Here is a 17,598-nt window from a genome sequence, read left to right on the forward strand (position 1 = left end):
ATGGTGCCAATTTATTTCCAGCTAATAGAGGCTCAAAAGTGGTAGCACAGTTTATTACGGAATTCATTAATATCTGATTTTAAGGATGTGGCATATTCTGTAAGTGGCTGAAAATTACAGTGTTGCATAACTGCTGTGATCTATTTAAAATTACACTTTTCTATTTCAGAAGTTCAAAAATTAACATGTAAGAGAGAGAGAAAAAGGAAGCAAAATCAAGATTTGAAGACTGCTGAAGATTTGAAGATGGTTCACCAAAAACCTGTAGGGTAACAAAGAAACTATCAGTCCTCTTGAAATGCCTCACAAATACACATTAATACCATAACAAATTATTGTTCTGACTTCTGCTTCATGCCACGAACATTTCTGCCAACTCTAGCAGGAAGACTCATGGATCAGAAGGCATACTCTGAACAATCACTGGCCTGAAGAAGAGGGCCTGTCTCTAATAAACTGTCAGAGACAGCCTCACAAGGCTATCCTGGAAACAGCAAGCTGAAACAATGAACAAAGACTTCTCTAAACTCATAATACTTTTTACATTTCTATGAGTCCTATTTCCTGTGTTAAAAATGTGGCAGGCTACAGAATATTGCAAAAGACAATTATATAACCACTCTAAACCTCCTCTAAAATTTACTTGCTCAAATTTCAACACCTTATTTCTGAAATGCTCAGACATAAAACCATTACTTCACCTACTATGGATGCACTGTTACCTCTGAGGAAAGCACAGGGGTCATCTCAGATTTCCAGATCTCTCCCCAGTGATATGAAAGTATAAGTGACCAAACAGCATCTTGATTAATGAGCACTTTCTTACTACAGCTTGAACGAGCATAAGGATTAATTACTCATGCAAGAAAGAGCTTCCTTCAACCAAATTACCTACTTGCTATTCCATAGCACTCCCTTCCTGGGCACCCTTCCATCTACCCACACAGAGCAGGTGACAGTAACCTTCTAGGTTTCATAAAACTTATACTATTAAGTAGTGTGGATTAAAAAGATTAAAAAGAAAAAAAAATAGAAGAAGATATACCATAGATATCTTCTGATTAACACTTAACCAGTATTTCATCACAGTATAGAACAGCTGTAAAAAGCACATGTCCACCTTCATTATAAACAATTTAGTTTTAATAAATTACATTAGATGAAAATTTAATATGGGAGCTATTAGAACTGGTTCATTAACCCTAACATCTCATTTACAGAATAAGTAATTTCTTATGGGTCCAGTATACAGTTTACACTGAAGAAAGAATGAAGGCAGTATTTAAGGGTCAAATTCAACTCAAGTTTAAGTGTACTATGTATCTATGTTTTTTCATCTGTATCTTTCATGCAAAAGAGAAATATGACTAAAATGACAGAATGCTTGCTGAAAATAAAAGGCTGTCCTACTTCAACTATCACTAACAAAATAAACATTTTTTCTAATCATGTTAATAACTGAATCCCTGAAGTATTTTCATATGATTATTTTCATATGAAAAAACCCTCAAATCTATGAAAACCAATATAATCTGTCACTTAAATGCTACATGTGTTACAATGTAGCTACATAACCTCAAAGTTTTTATTATATTATTCTTTTATTCATATTCTTACTGAATTATTAGTCACATTACCTATTAGTTCATCTTAAACCAAAAGGTGTCAGCCAATTACAGTGTTATTTCTCAGCTGCAGTTTCTTTATTTCAGTTGCATACATCTACTGTGCACCCTTTTATTTCTCTACACATTTGTAGCAGAGAACGTTGTAATACTGACTGAGCAACAGCAATTGTAAACCAGAGGGGACATCTGGATATCTCCAGTTTCTGTTTATTTCTTAATAGTCAAGGAGTAACTGGTCTGCAGCAAAGATGGAAAAGAGGTAAGTACAACAGGAAAACAAGGTCCACTGACTCCATAGCCCCTTTAAGAAAAAAATGCAATGCCAGACTCCAATGAAAATAATGAAACCAGAAATAAGGGCGTTCATGTACATTTTCATGCATCATGTGGCTCACAAACGCAATTCTGCTCTCATGAGATCATTCCTCTCAGTACATATATGATAATTAAGAATAGCATAAGGTGCTTAAATGCAAATGGAATTTAAGCAAACCATTTGCAAGATAACTATTCTGGTTTACAATAGGGAGGGTAACAAAACTGTTCTTCTAATGCTCTGGCAAACATCAAATTGCTTTGACTGAGATTTCACAAAAAAGGTATTCACTTTCAGGTATACATTTGTCACTACTCCCATATTGCTAAAATGTCCCATCCAAACAATAGCTCAGAAAGAAATTAAAGTCATTTACATTGAATACCTTACTCATTCAAGTGGAAAGGCATACTTTTCTGAATGCTCCAAAGGCTGTAACACTTGGTATCTCAAGGAAGTCTTGGCACTTCAGCCTTGGGTAAAAGAATTTCTAGAATCAATTCTGCATTGAAATTGCCATGTTCAGTGAATGCCATTTTACTGACATGCCTGTAGGATCCTGTACAAAAGTTCAGACTCTGAAGATGGTAAAATTGTTACTGTGCACCTCTACGAATATAGATGTTATCTACAGCAAGATCACTCAGTGAATACACAATAGAAACCAAACAAGAACTTTTCTTCTTTGCTTTTGATTCAAACCACTCTTACAGAGAGGAGGCAGAATAAGACAGAATGTATGCCAAACTACAAAAGCCTTGCAGGTTATTGAAAGTACAACTTGAACATTATGTCTCCTTTTGCTGATACAGTTAATTTCTAGATTATAAGGACCCCCTGTAATGCACGTAACAGCTTAATATTTCTTCAAATTTTTGAAGCATCTCTCAAAGGCAACAAAACACAGCCCAACTGAGCCAGCATAATATTAACAGAGTAGGAAAAAACCCATGCATCACAAAGATCATAACTCACAATACTTCTGAAAAACTAAATAGTCAGAACTGAGGATGTGAGAATCGGTATGAAGTTCATAATAGCTATGTTACACCCTCAGAATATATGAAAATGTCTAAACACAGCATTATATATCATAAGCATCCTACCTCCTCGATTCTGATCAGCCCTGCCACTCACATTTATAAAAAACAAGTACATGAATGCATGTGTGGGCTGTGGTACAGACATGCTTGTCACATGGCTGATGATCTCAACCAAATGAAAACCCTTTCAATTTACCAAGCACACCAAACATGTTTCCCCTACATTTCTCCCCCTAGCTACAGATAACCAAATCAATGAATCTGATTGAACTAATACAGTTCACCATATGAATGGGTCTGCAAAAAACCTTGAAGCACTTCCAGTTGTTGGATAGAAATGATGAGGAATATGCAGAACAGAAGGTGGCACGTACACATTTTTTGCCCCCAAAAAGGGATGCCCTAACATATTGCCTCAATTCCAAACTTCTCTTTATATCAAATTTCACTTTCTTAAGTTCCCCATACATTTCTGTGTATCTTTAGACAGATGACAGGCAGACACAGATGACAGACAAATATACATTAGAATGGTGACACAAGAGCAGTTTCATACCGAGCAAGGCAGACTTCCCATTTTAAGTAGTATTTGAGTTCTTTGACTATAGAAACAGTATAACAACAAAATCCTCCTTGATTTTCTAATCATTTTTTCTCATATATACTGCTGAGAATAAGATTTCAAAAATTGGATGATTTAGTTAGGCAGGACTTTGTAAGCACTTCATATGAAAGGAAAATTAGTTTTGAAAATCTACTATTCTCTAATGAAAGCTAGAATACAGAGACTTAACTTTATTAGGGTCAATAAACTCTTAGGTGGTTGAAGTCCTCACTGTCTTTGAAAATTTCATTTCTTAAAAAAAAAGCACTGAAAACAGCAGGCTTCATTCACATTCCAATAAAATTAAAGAAAAAAAAGGCATCTTAGATTCTTAGAGTAAGCTCTTCATTATAAATACTCTTCAGCCTGAAAATTTGCCATTATTGTCTGACTGCATTTTTAAGAGAGACTTCACTGAGAGGTCATGAAAGCTGCAAGATTGCACTCCCAGAGATTCAGATCCTAAAGAATTTTTACCACCTTTTTCCCCCTCCATGTAAAGCAGCATGGATGAACAGGAGAAGTCGCAGCCCTCCTTCCAGCTATGACTTCTTCAATAAACACTTTCTCATATTCCAAACCTCCATAAAGTAGGTACTTTACAGGCATAGGTTCATAAAAGTGGATCCACGTTGCCCTAAGACAGCCAATTGATGAAAGCCAGGAAATGCCCTGATCTGCTTCATTCATATGCTCATCCCCTGACTGACACACACTCGTCCTGTCCAAGGCACCCATAAGGAACACTGATACCAGAGTTTTCCGAACAGCCCTTTCATCTCAAAACCATTAACTCTTTTGACACTTCCACCTCCAAGCACCTGCAGGCAGTGGGCATGGGAGGTCTCTGCTGAGCAGGAATAATGCACCTCACTGCCTGGGGCCAGGGAAGAACTCATCACCTGCAACCAGGGAAGAACTCATCGCCTGCAAGTGGGAACAGAGATGTGACATGAACCCTCACTCAGCCACAGAAATAAACACAGGTGCTTATTCAAGCCCACAGGGCAACACTGCAGAGTCATATGCTGCTCTCAAACAAGCACACATACACAGAAGTCACAGCCAGTGCAGAATTTATGAATTCATGAGTATGCAAGAATATTCTTCTCTCTCCACAGCAGTAGCTAAAGTAGTTTGGTAACAACATGCCATAAAGAGATAATTTATTGCCCAAATGCAAATCTTCAGCCCATCTGTCTGTGGGGCCTCTCCATAAATTCACATGAAGCCATCAAGGCTTAGGCTTACAGCACAACATAACCATGTTGAACAGCGGTTCAGACGCTCTTCAGATTCTCCGGTATTCTGGATACTGTCCAAGTAGTAATTAATAGAGTCAACACATTCCCAGTATTTGGTGTTGATTTGAAACTGCACAAAACTGTCTCCTCTGAGAGGAGTGAAATGCAGAACATATGAAATCACATTAGACGCTTTCAGATGTGGAACTTACACAATATTTGCTGAGGATAATAAAATCTCATCAGCCCTTATTCATGCCAGATAATAACAAACTATTTTCTGTCAGAGCCAGGGACGTTTTTAAAAAACATGCCATCTCCTCCAGTTATGAAAAGAAACAGCCACTTCACAAAAGCTTTATTTTATGGTAATATCAAAATAATGTAAATAACACACTGGAAGAACCACAAGGCAATACAAGCTTCATATAATCCAGTTACCTACCACCAAATTACTGAAGAGGGAAGAAAGGCAGCAGCTTGTGGCTTGTGTGGTGCTTGCAAAACAGCTGTACTTACAGTCAACTGAGGGGCAAAACCCTGTGTTTATTTCTGGAATATCTAGACAGGAATGGTGTCAGCACCAATCTTCAACGGCCTCACCTCCAGTCTGCAAGAGCACAGCTGAAAAGGCTCTGTTACACCCCTACAAGATCCTGCCTGCTGAGCTTGCAAGAAGGGCAGTTCATACCTAGCAAATGGCCTTGCTTGCTCACTCCCACCATGCATGAAGCCACAGCTTCACCAGAGCACTCAGATAAAGCTCTGACTGTTGAAGAAGGCTTCAGTGTCCTCTCCAGAAGCATTTCCAACAGTGCTTCCAGTGCTACCCATCTGTGAGATGAAAGCCACACAACAGAGCAAGGCATTTACAGATATTAATGTGTTAGTGTTATTCCATTATCAAGTCAACCAGGAGAAGGCAATGCTGCAAGGGAAGATCTGTAGCAGTTGGTGCACCACACCAGTGACATAGATGTGAAGGGAAAAGGGAGGACTGTAAAAGAGAGAGGAATGCCTAAAGAGCATTCAAATATGATTGTTTTCTGTTTAAGAGGGTACTCATTTTCAGCTCAAAACTGAACACCAGATTGCTGCATACCAAGCTTTCTCTTATTTAAAACCAAAGACAGCCCTTGTAGGGGGGCAGGTATTATCAGACCCTGAGGCTAAGCCTTTGCAGCCTAAGTGTTTTTTTGAGCTACTGTAATTCTCTTGACTTCTGAAAATCAAACTGTTAGTGCATGCTTTACTCAAACCTTTAAAAACATTAATGCCCAAGTGCTGTTTCACAGATATCCAAGTATCTCAGGGACAGCCCAGAAAAAGGATCTAAAATAAGTTGTCCATAATCTTAAATTTCACATAGAAGACTTTTAGGGCTGAGTGAAATAGCAAATACCAATGTGTATTGATCTTGAAGAATCAGGTAGTGACAGAATCAGAATAAGCTGAGTTGGAAAGGACTCATGAGGATCACTGAGTCCAACTCCCAGCCCTGCACAGCACCATTCCCAAGTCCTTCCACCCTTCTACAGGAGAAGCTAACAACATTAGAAAATGCTCTTTGCAACTGGATATAAATAAATCACCTAGCTACTGGATCTATAAATAAAACAAATGTTTAGATTTCACCCACTAATTAAATACAGGAAGTACACAATTTTCAAATGGGGCTTTCCTGTTCCAACACCAGATACCAAAACTTCATTACCCAGCTGTAATTACTTCCTCTTCATTATGTAGCTCATAGGTATAGAGGGACAGGAAGGCTAAGTTTAACACACGTGGCACTTGGCAGGAAAAGTGCTGGTGATTAGGCATGGATACATCACTGCAGCTCATAGTGAGTTTTGGTTAGCTTGATAAAGTTTTGCCTTACAGAGCTTTAACCAGTTCATGGAGAAGCACAGAACTTATGCCAGAGCAGGTTTAACCTGCCAGGAATTTTGCAATGCATTTAAACCATCAGAAGGAATTTGTATTTCACAGAAACACTGTAGTCAAACAGGGAGATTTGAAGGGAAAATAAAGTGGAACCAAGATGGGAGGAGAAGCAAAGGGAATGAATCACCATTTCCCTCCACCAGGCAGTGGAGGCAAACCAAATCCTAAATAATCAGGCTGGGCAGAAAATGACTCTTGAAGCAGGCAGAGCTTCAGAGCTTCCAGAACAAGGAGAGAGGCAATCTTCCAGATACATTTGGGCTATTTGGGATGTAGCTGTATGATATCAGGTGACTTCCAAAGCAAAGAGGTCACTTCTGTAGCAAAGCGGTGGCACTAAGAAATCAGGAAAAGTGACATTCCAAGATACCTTGCTTTCTTGCAAGAAACCAGTTAGGTTGATTTCTCCTCATGTACCTTTATAGCCTTAGATAACCTCACAATAAGAACCCTGTCCTCCCTTCCCAACACAGAAAACAATAAACAGCACTCACTGCTGCCACAAAACCAAACAAAATTTAATATATATATATATATAAATTACACCACATAGTCATGGTACAAACCAGCTCCTGTCTTGAGAAAGGGAACAAGAAAAAACACAACAGTTCTGTTACTTACATTCTTGTATTGCTGGTCTTGTTGATAATTACAGATTTTCCAGTCTGATCCACATTGTGATCCATTCCAAAATAAGCTGCCACTCTGTGCACTAGCATCCTCTGATAGGACGACATCTGAGGGAACTTTTTATAGTGATTACTATAAACAAAAGAAATGAATAGCATTGATAATTAAATTTCCCTCTTATGCCATAAATAAATGAAAACAGCAATACATTTGACTATTCAGTGGACAGAAATCTCACTGAAAACTTCTCTGTTATGCATCTACATATAAATGTTTGCTACAGAAAGGCTCAAAGGAAAAAAAAGGAATTAATTTTAGAATTTCTAATAAGTACATTTCCATGTGCAACCCTGGGACAAACAAAGCTCACGCTTCACGGTACCTAGTCAGAGTTCTGAGTGCTGGGAGGAACTCATCCCCCAATCCCCCACACACACTCACACTCCCTGCACAACCAATCCTACAGATTTGCTGAGACACTGGCAACAGCTTTCTGCCTTTCTCCCAAAGGTCAGATGCAGGGCAATTCTGGACAGATCTAGTTTGGTAAACACTCCTTTTACCCTCTATTACTGACAAAATGGTTATTTCCTGTCAGCATAATTTTTTTCTTCTGCTGCTAATCTGACTCTCTAATCTTAAAGCTGCAGGAATATTTTATTATAAAGACCACATAGGAGCAAGAATCCCTCCACCTAAGCTCAGTTTTATTTTCCAATGCATTAGAATAACACAGCACAAAGGAAAAGCCATGAGATAACATATTTGATTATCCTCCACACTCAACGCTTTAATTACATTTTTGGATCTAAATGAGCAGAGCCAGTGCAATTACAACACAATGAAAAGGAAAAGGTTTTCATTCACATCTACTTTATTTTAAGCAGTTCCACCACGTGGCAGGAAACAGAAGCCTGCTCTTGCAGCGTGCCAGTAACAGCCCTCAGGAGCACTGTGGTCCATATGAGCATGTCCCTCGCACAACCCACGCTGCAGCACACGCACGTGACTTAATAAACCAAGTGTGGAACTCAACTTACTTGTTGTCACTAATAAAATCAATAATTTCCTGTTCCATTTTCAAGAGGATCATTCTGTCCCTGTCAAAAAGAAATGCAAGGATTTGCACCATCAAACTATGGGTAGACATTTCAGAGGAAAATATTCATATAACAGTGTTAGCAAGGCTATTTTGCAAGTGTTGTCAGTCATCTTGATTAAAAATCAAACATGCTTTTTTTTTTACCCTGGATCATCTGCAAACGACTAAAGCCTGCTTTTCTGCACCTTCACTGACATACAGATTTCACTCTTCTATGAGCTCAACTATGGCTTGAGAGCACTTTCAGCCACAACAGGCTGCAATCAATGCGTGGACAGAAAGACTCTCACTGCTATGGATAGCTTTGGTCTTTTTTCAACTTTTTTTGATGGAAAATGAGATTTCCACCTAAGCCAGATCTTTCACAAGAAGAGCTGCTAACAACAGAAATTTTAAACGTTTTTCCTGAGACATACTAGAATTCCAGAAGGCACTGATTTGCTGCAAAAAAGCTGGACACATCCAATCTAGTTAGAGAGCACAATGAAGAACACCACCTTTTAGCTATGGTTCCCAGGAGGCAATGCCACAGTATTTCTCAGGCAAAATGCTGTGGTTTTCACTGGAAGGTCTCACATGTTCCTTTTCCCTCCCCTCCCTTGTCAAAAATGTTCAAAAGTTTCCCCAGCATATTTCCACACATTTCTATGCTGGAGAGAGTTCCATCATTCCTTAGTTCTTTTGAACTTTCTCATTTTGCACAGATAAAGCAATTGAAGGGCCTTCCATCATCTGTACAAAGGGTTATGCAAGCTGTTAGGTACCCAGTTATTCCCAGTTCTCCTGGGAATAACTGCAGAATTACATGGCACCTATTTAACACATCCAGCTGAAATGAACATTGAAAATCACAATGTATAACAATGTTACAAATCTTTCCTTGGATGTTTAGAGGCAAATTTAACAATGAGATGGGCTTGTAGCTCCAAATGAAAACTATGGGAATACTGAAAGCAGAATTTGGCACCGAGCACAGGATTTTAATTGTGTGCAGCATTGCTAGAAGAAAGCTACTTTACATTCATATACAAATCTCCAACTGCAATAGTTATAATGTATTATTGCAATCACCACGTAGAGCTGTATAGAAGAAGGCAAGGACAAAGACCAGATGTTACTGAAAGTGCAATTAAGCAATAGGTGACTGGATGGGGGAGTAGAAGTTGATGACTTTTTATACCATTTTTCTCAGTTAACAGCCTACCTCCTTTCCATTTTCCCTCATAACCATCTCCAGAACAAATAAAACACAGTGTACAGCTACGAGAAGTCAAAGACTGCCAGCTACAATTTCAGGAATGTCAGCTCTAATGCATTAAATACCTACCTGGGGTTATTCTTTAATGTGTTAATGAGAAACTCATGCAAATCTATGCCTGTTGAGTCTGTATACTCTTGACTGCAATCTGCAAAACAAAAACAAACAGCCTCCACTCATTTATTTCATTTCAACAGTTCCGATTAATTATGCTATAAATCAAAATCCATTTTCCAGCAACAATCTGAAAGAATATGCTCTGAAAGAAAAGTCATTTGTAGTTCAGCCAAGAAAGATATACATTCTGAAACATCAGGTGGATATTCATTGTTTCTCTGTACAACTCCAAAGAGAACACAGCATCGAAACTAAATATTGAGAGGAATTGCTGGTCATTTAATAACACAGAAAACCTTCAATGCCATTCAAGACCCTGCCAAGTTCTTCCTTTAAGCAACTAAAAAAGCATTTTAAAATGAGGAAAGAAAAGTTTTATTCATCAATGTCTCTTTGCGTCACTTAATAAATGCTGTACACTCAGCAAATGAGGAGTCATGCCAGTGGGAACTCTATTTGCATTAAAAGCCTGAAATCCAATGACACCTGGGAGTAGGCAGGTAATAGGGATGCGTGACAGCAGCCAGAATTAATTCTTCAGCATTATCTCCTGACTCAAATGTACACACACATCCTCAAGTTGGCGTGAACTGTGAGAACTCCATTGAAGCCAAATGACAATTCACACCAGCTGCAGATCCACACCCAGGTAGGCAATGATTATTTTTGGGAGATTACAATGCAATTTGATACCATGGATTAATAAAAGGATTTTAAAAAGCAATGCCAAATTTAGCTGAAGCATCTTTCCTGAAGAAGTCTTGGTAGGTGATAATAGAAGATGGCAATGCAGGTTAAATGTCATGGATGAATTTCCTTACACCATTTTAAAGAAATCCTCCATGAAAGAGAAACAATAATGAAGAGGATTACCCTCTACTGCCTACACTACACAAGTTACATGCCAATATATTATCATTATTCTAGATAAAAGAGTATTAATGTCTTATGTACTATATACACTTATGCAATCACAGATATATTTATGTACTTATGTGTTCATATCAACACAGTTAAGCATTCAAAAGATCGATTTTACATTAGAAAATAAATAAAATCTAACCTGATATTAGTATGAAAAACATTCTTACACATATACGATTTAGGTTCTGAATTTTCTCAGTGTGTGGAAACACTTTTACTGTGTACATATACACAAATAAAGAAATACATCCTTGCAAAAATGTACAATCTTTTCTGCAATGGTAACTAGAATAATTCAAATATTTTTAAGTTCACCTTTTGATAACATTCTGATCTTGCTTTTTTCACTGTTTTTATCTTTATTTTTATCCTTCTCTTTTTCTTTCTCGGAGTCATCTTTACTAGATTTATCTTCTTCTTGCAAGTTAGGAAAACTTGAAAGCTGCAGTTGGATTGATTCCTGTTGGGTAAAAAAGATAGATAAATTATGGGCAAGATTCAGTATGCTTCCCATGGCTTCCAACCTGCAGATATCAGCATTAAACTATGTGTAGCTAGAAAAGTTGAAGCCAGATACATTTCTTTCCTATTTGAAACATGGCACTTTTTAGTCAGGTGAATGATGATATCTTAGAGGCCAAATTCGAGTGGTACGTAGGCACTACTTCTCTAATATTTTGAATATTATAAAACTTAGGCTACTTCTATTAAGGGGGACTATATTACTCTACACTTCAGTAGCTCTCCCTAACGACTTTTCAGAATAATGAAATACATTTCATATAGCCTTTCTTAATTATATCATTTAATACTACATATGTTCTCTGATGATCAATAGATAGATATTAAAACTTTTCTTCATTTCACTAGAAAGTTTGCAGGTTGATATGAATTGTTTTGCACACATAAGTGCAATATCAGGTAGATGGAGTTTTTTGGCTTTAATAGTAAAAGAGTACCACCAAATTCCATACTCTTTTACATACAAGAGGGCTTGCTAACTTATCAGGTAATTCATATTTAAATACATATGCAGATGTGTCTTTTGCAAAAGGGGGGAATGTGCCCTGTGATTTTTCAAGGACATTTTAGTAAGTGGACTTCTCTAAAGCATCACAAGTTCAGTATTTCAGAGACTATGAGTCCCTTTGAAACATGCTTCAGCTTTAAAAAGTTATTTTTTAAGCTGTTTGAGAATTCAAGCTGGTTTGCATTTTCTAATTTCTTTAAAGAACTTGCTTTCCCTGCTCACATTACTTTATACTGGTTTTGCTTTAACAAAACCCAAATTGTTTTCTTTTTAAGTTACCATGGCATAATTTATGTATTTCAAGAAATCCTATTCTGGTTGGACAAAATTGAAGGAAGCATACTTCTTTGTTTTATTCTTTTAAAGAAGAAAAAAACACCCCAGAAAACTATACGCTTAAGTAGCGTAAAAAAGCAAATTTGAAGAAAGCTGTCATAAAATTCCCTGGTAAAGCAGTTTTCTTTAATAGAAGAGAATCACGCATGCTTGATAATTTTTTTGACATCATGTCAATGAAAATCTAATTCACCAATACTTGAGATTTTCAGATTTGCTTGAATGCTAGTGAATTCCTTTCCTTCACTATTTTTCTAAGAATACTAGCATACCAAAAGATCAATAGAAAACTTTAAAGTAAGGGGCGTGCTTCTTAGGAACCATTATGAATTCAAAAGATGTTTCCAGTAATTATTACAAATTTTAGATTTCTGAATTCATTAAAGAACTACAAATCAGCCATCACAAGACATGTAAGACAAGATCCTAACAAAACAAGGCATGAGCATAAACATGCCACAGTAAGACAAATTGGTAACTTCTCAGCTTAATCATTATTGACTTTTTGTGAAATTTCAATGTGGCACAAAAGACTTGAGATGAAAAGCATTGTAAAAGAGCAACAAAGACCTGGACCCAAAATTTAACCTCACCTACCACCCTTCATCCCTACTTCTGTTAGTTATGGGTGACAGTCTTACACAAAATCTGAGCCTACAGAGGCAAAAGTGGGAATTCCTGGTCATTTGAGATAAGGATATATTGAGAAATGTTTTCTGAATTGCTCAGTTGTGCTCAGAGAACTAATGCTGTGTCTGCTTTCTTTCACTTCAAATGGCAGTCTGAGTTCTCCTTCAAACAAACTTTGGATCAGCTATTTCCAAATAACCCCAAAGGATAACTTGATTCCCTGCCTGCCCAGAGCAGAGTGACTGTGGTGCTAGCTTTTCAACAGGAGAAAAATGTAACTGGCCACGTCGTTCCCAGGATATTAATCTTAAACTTCACAGTGGTTCTTAAAAATGCACTGATGAAAATGACAGACTTTACAGAAAAGCACATATATGAACATACAGTAAATACTCTTTTACATGTAACGTAATACTGATGTATCTGCACTAGAAAAAACACACAAAAGGGCTGTAGAGTCGTGAAAGCAAGCTACTGTGTATTTTCTTAGATTTTTATTGATTTTTCTCAATAATAAAATACAATGTTAATAAATACATTGATACAAGTATAGTGAACAACAAAATAGATTTTCAAATTGCAATAATAATACACTTCTTGGTCTATAGTATAACATTAAAGGCAACATTTCTTTTAAGTAAGGACATAGTGAACCATTGGATAAGCACTCAAGATCAAGTAATACAGGTAAACAAGTTTTTTCCTTATACAGGAAAATGAAGGCAAGTATTCAAATATAAGTACAAACATCAAGTCTGCAGTACAATCCATACTCAGTAGTTCCGGCAAGGTACCGTACATTCTCTGATAATTAATTCCCTGTGGTTTATAACCATTAAGATAAAATAAATATTAATTTTAAAAAAATCCAAACCAAAAATAAGCTACTTCTCCTCTTAAAGTAAAAGCAAAACAATTTGGTTGGCACAAAACTTCCTGTATCCTTCAGCCAGCCCACGGAGGAGCCTGCAGGTCCAGCTTTCCATGGCAAAGTAGAGCCACATTCATTAGTAAAAGGTCAGCAAGAGCAAAAGGGTAATTCCTATCAAACTAATGACACCAAGCCAACTGCTTCCTTAGAAAACATGATGGGGTCAAGGGAGACATTTCATCTCTCATAAATATTTTAGGATGGTCAAAGAAATCTTTGCTGAGGCTGGTGAGTCAGGTAAGACCAAAGGCTGTGTGAAACAGGAACCCCTCCTCTGCCTGGTGTAAGGATAGGGATTTTGCCTCAACACCTGCCAGTCTCTCTGTAGTTTAGTACAGGTCCTGTGCAGTACATTGTAAACTACCAGCAATGCTTAATACAATCTCTTTATAGTGTTCTCCTTCTCGTTCTCCATTAAACAATAGAAAATACAAACAAAATTGGAACAAAAGCCACGCATTTTGAGTAATGCAAGTCAAGCAAAAAGCGTCTACCTACAACAGAACAACTGATAAAATAACCTGCCCATCTACTGCATAAGCATCATTGTAGAGCAGAAGAACATGCAAATGTCCTGCTGCTAAACAACTTGGTTTTTGGTCTTTCAATAAAATTAAAAAAATAGAAAAACCTCTCCTTACTCATGAGCTAAGAGGAGAGACAGATTTGTTTCATTTCAAGTCAATAGAGGAAACAGTGAGAAAGTACACTTAAATGTCATTTTTATTTTTGTGCTAAGCTCACAAGAAGCCACTTACTCAAGCTCTCTTGATGGCTGATTTCAGTTGCACATAAACATCTCATAAATTATAGGCAGTGTTCATCATATTTTGGGTTTTAGTTAGCTGGGTTTTTTTAAGCCTTGCTCTTACTAGGCAAGCAAAGAGGAATAATTGAGGCTTAACTTTTGCTTTTTGGAGTACTTTTTGGAGCTGGTATGCAAAGATTGCCACCAGTGTTATTGTCTGAGGTGAGGAGTGCAGAGGACAGAACTCTACCAGCTGCTGGGAATACAACATCACCAGTACAGATAAACTCAAATACACGCTTTTTGATATAGTTTAATTTACACCAAGAGTTTAAAAAACGAATGCCACTCAGTAGGAGGCATCCTTGGCTCTACCAAGGCATTTCAGAGAACCAAGGATCTTTGAATTTTATGTGAAGGGGGACAATAATATGAACTGAAGTCTTAGAGGAACCACAAATCAGAGCATATTCGTAACTGTATTTGGTGCAGCCTCGAAAGAGATAGCCTTAGAGAAAAGAACATATTAATATTCTTTTTGACTGTTTCTATTTATTTAAATTTTAAAATCTGAATTCTTTTGAATTCTTTTCCATTTGCTGAAATTTTCAGGGGGTCTGGAAAAAAAAGCAAACAACACCCTGTGATATAGTATAAAACTAGTAGTTCAAATTAAAGTTCACGCTAAACCAGTAAGAACCATAAAAACAGGTTCATTGTCGGATGTAATTTTTTCCCCCAAGAAAGACATTGTTAAATGCCCGATTAAGTAACACAATCATGCAACTGGAGATGGAGGTCAACCATGCAGCTAACAGCAATGATTGCAAGTGTACCTGGTTGTCATGAAGATTTTCTGCTCCCGGGCGAGGGGTTGACTCTTCACACACAGCAAGACTCCGCACGAGTTTTCCCTTAGCTCCTGACTGAATAAGAGAGAAAGAGAGAACAAAACAGAAAACACTACTACTGACCCCAAGTTACATCAGCTGCCCACATCAGCTGTTCCCAAATAGCCCAGATAACTATTACCCACCCAGTCTAAAAAAATGCATATGCCTGGATATAACATGGATGAAAAAGGATTCTAAGCAGCAGGACATTTGCCACACAGGGAAGGTGGTGGGTTTCTATTTGCTTTTATCATTTCAGCTACAGTTCACTCACTACCACCAAAAATTGTAACAGCAAAGAACATATTCCAATACTGAAAGTAATTTAACATAAACTCAAGGGTTCCTTCTGTCATTTGGTTTGGGTTTTTTTTTTGTTTGTTCTCGGAGTCCCTCCCCTTCTTCTAGTAGGATATATCCAAGAAAAATGGACAGTAAAATATGTGTGTATTACAGATCTGCACTTGAAAAATTAAAAGAAGTTTTTTAGGGTTTTATTTGTTTCTAGAAGCTCCTTTTCACACCTGCCCCCCCCCCATTCCCTCATTAGGGAGCTAGTCAATCTCTGTTTCTTTATGTCAAGATTATTCTATTAAAATAAAATTTCAACAGAAACATTAATTACTAAAGCAAAAGGAGTGAATGTTTCCCTTTTCCAGTGGTGCATAGAAGCACACATGCTGTCTAACACAAGGACACAGCAAGCCCAGCAGCATAAAATTATGATGGATAAAGGCAAGTCTGACACGTTATATCTGGAGGCAGTTCTTGGCCTTTGTGTAAAAGGATGCAGGGTAGGGGGCAAGAAAAAACCTGCAACACTAACAAAAAACTCAACCAGACAAGTGACGAAAGAAAGCAATTTTGATTGTAGAAAGACATTTAACTGAAATTCTTCATTCTTCTGTGGCATGCAACTCCAAACAGAGATGGACCCTTACCTTGGATCTCTTTTTCTGATTTGCTCCTCGTTTCTGGGTATAGCAAAAAAAGAGAAGGAGTTATCACTTCAGTGGAGAGTGGGCATGATGAAAGCATTTCCAATAAACAGACTAAATCACTTCTATCTGATGTTTTAAAACAGTTGCTGACTGCAAAAGCAACTTCCCCAAACCCAGTTTGGAAAGCAGGGAAAACCAAGAATCATCTCTGTTCATTTTCATTTATTTTACAAACAGGTATAAACAAGAAAAAACACTACACAGTGTTCTGTAATTTTGCATATAATAAAAATGTAAGAAAAGGTATACTTAAGTAAATGCTCCCCCTCTCCAAATTCCTCTTAAATTGTGGTCTCCCCCTTTATTTTTTTATTCGATTGAGCAAAAAGGATTAAAAACCCCTCATCCGATAAAGTCTTCTTATCAAATTACCTTCTTAGGCTTTGCATAACAACTTTTTGTTGGCAGTAACACCTACAAACCAAACCACACATTAAGTAATTATTCATTAGTATTACCTGTAAATTCATGAGATCAAGGTAGTTTTCTAAATCCCCAAAGAGGGAAAACAGTCAAATGTCTCATCAAGCTTTAAAACAGATGTCTAGAAATTAACTTCTCAGAAAAAGTAATAACATGGACAGCAGCCTAAAGAGCTTGAAAGGTATAACAAATAACAGCATTTATTTTATAGTGAAATAGAAGAACCCAAAATAAATAAATGAAAAATTTAAAAAGGAAGAAATAGAAACAGTCTCAAAATCATAAGAAAAATAGGGGAAGTGTAGGCAATGAAAGAATTCACAGAAATGGAAAAGCAATGGTAACACATTGATATTTAACACGCCCATTCACTATTCCTGTCTTACCTGCAGCTCTGTCTTGGAATCACTGAGCTTCTCCTCCTCTATTTCTGAGCTTTCAGATTTATTAAGAACACAGTTGTCCGGGTTGGCTTCAGAGATGGCAGTTTCCTGCTCTTTTGCAGCTTCTTCTGCTGTCTCTTGGTTCAATTTACCTTGCTCAGACATTCTTCCAGACAGAAATTAAAATAACAAGATTTGGTGACCTGAAAGGTCAAGATACCACAACACAAACACATACACACAAAAAAATTGGGGGTGAAATTTATTTTTTTCTTTTAATTCCTAATTTCAGTTCCTTTGATGAACAAACCAAAATGTGCAGCTCAGAAATGGAAAACTATGTATGTCCCAGCTGAAGAGATGCACTGAATCAACAACACTGATTAACAGAATTGTGTCAGGTTAAGCAA

At 37.2% G+C, this 17,598-nt stretch overlaps 1 protein-coding gene across 20 annotated transcripts in view; it reads right to left on the bottom strand.

The window, feature by feature from the left end:
- The window catches only part of ARPP21 (cAMP regulated phosphoprotein 21), a 142,636-nt gene that overhangs the window by 85,624 nt on the left and 39,414 nt on the right, over positions 1–17,598 (bottom strand). For 13 of the 20 annotated variants that reach the window (XM_036406286.2, XM_054515291.1, XM_036406309.2 and 10 more), the window contains 8 exons: positions 17,192–17,391; positions 16,755–16,796; positions 16,323–16,355; positions 15,325–15,414; positions 11,129–11,273; positions 9,842–9,920; positions 8,453–8,512; positions 7,404–7,544 (listed from right to left, as the gene is read on the bottom strand). In XM_036406286.2, coding sequence (XP_036262179.1) covers positions 7,404–7,544; positions 8,453–8,512; positions 9,842–9,920; positions 11,129–11,273; positions 15,325–15,414; positions 16,323–16,355; positions 16,755–16,796; positions 17,192–17,353 — 752 coding nt within the window. In that variant the 5' untranslated portion in view covers positions 17,354–17,391. The remainder of the gene's footprint in view (positions 1–7,403; positions 7,545–8,452; positions 8,513–9,841; positions 9,921–11,128; positions 11,274–15,324; positions 15,415–16,322; positions 16,356–16,754; positions 16,797–17,191; positions 17,392–17,598) is intronic. The other 7 variants (XM_054515294.1, XM_036406305.2, XM_036406304.2 and 4 more) reach the window with 2 other exon arrangements.

The sequence above is a fragment of the Molothrus ater genome, chromosome 1 (assembly GCF_012460135.2).
Source record: "Molothrus ater isolate BHLD 08-10-18 breed brown headed cowbird chromosome 1, BPBGC_Mater_1.1, whole genome shotgun sequence".
NCBI classification, from domain to species: domain Eukaryota; kingdom Metazoa; phylum Chordata; class Aves; order Passeriformes; family Icteridae; genus Molothrus; species Molothrus ater.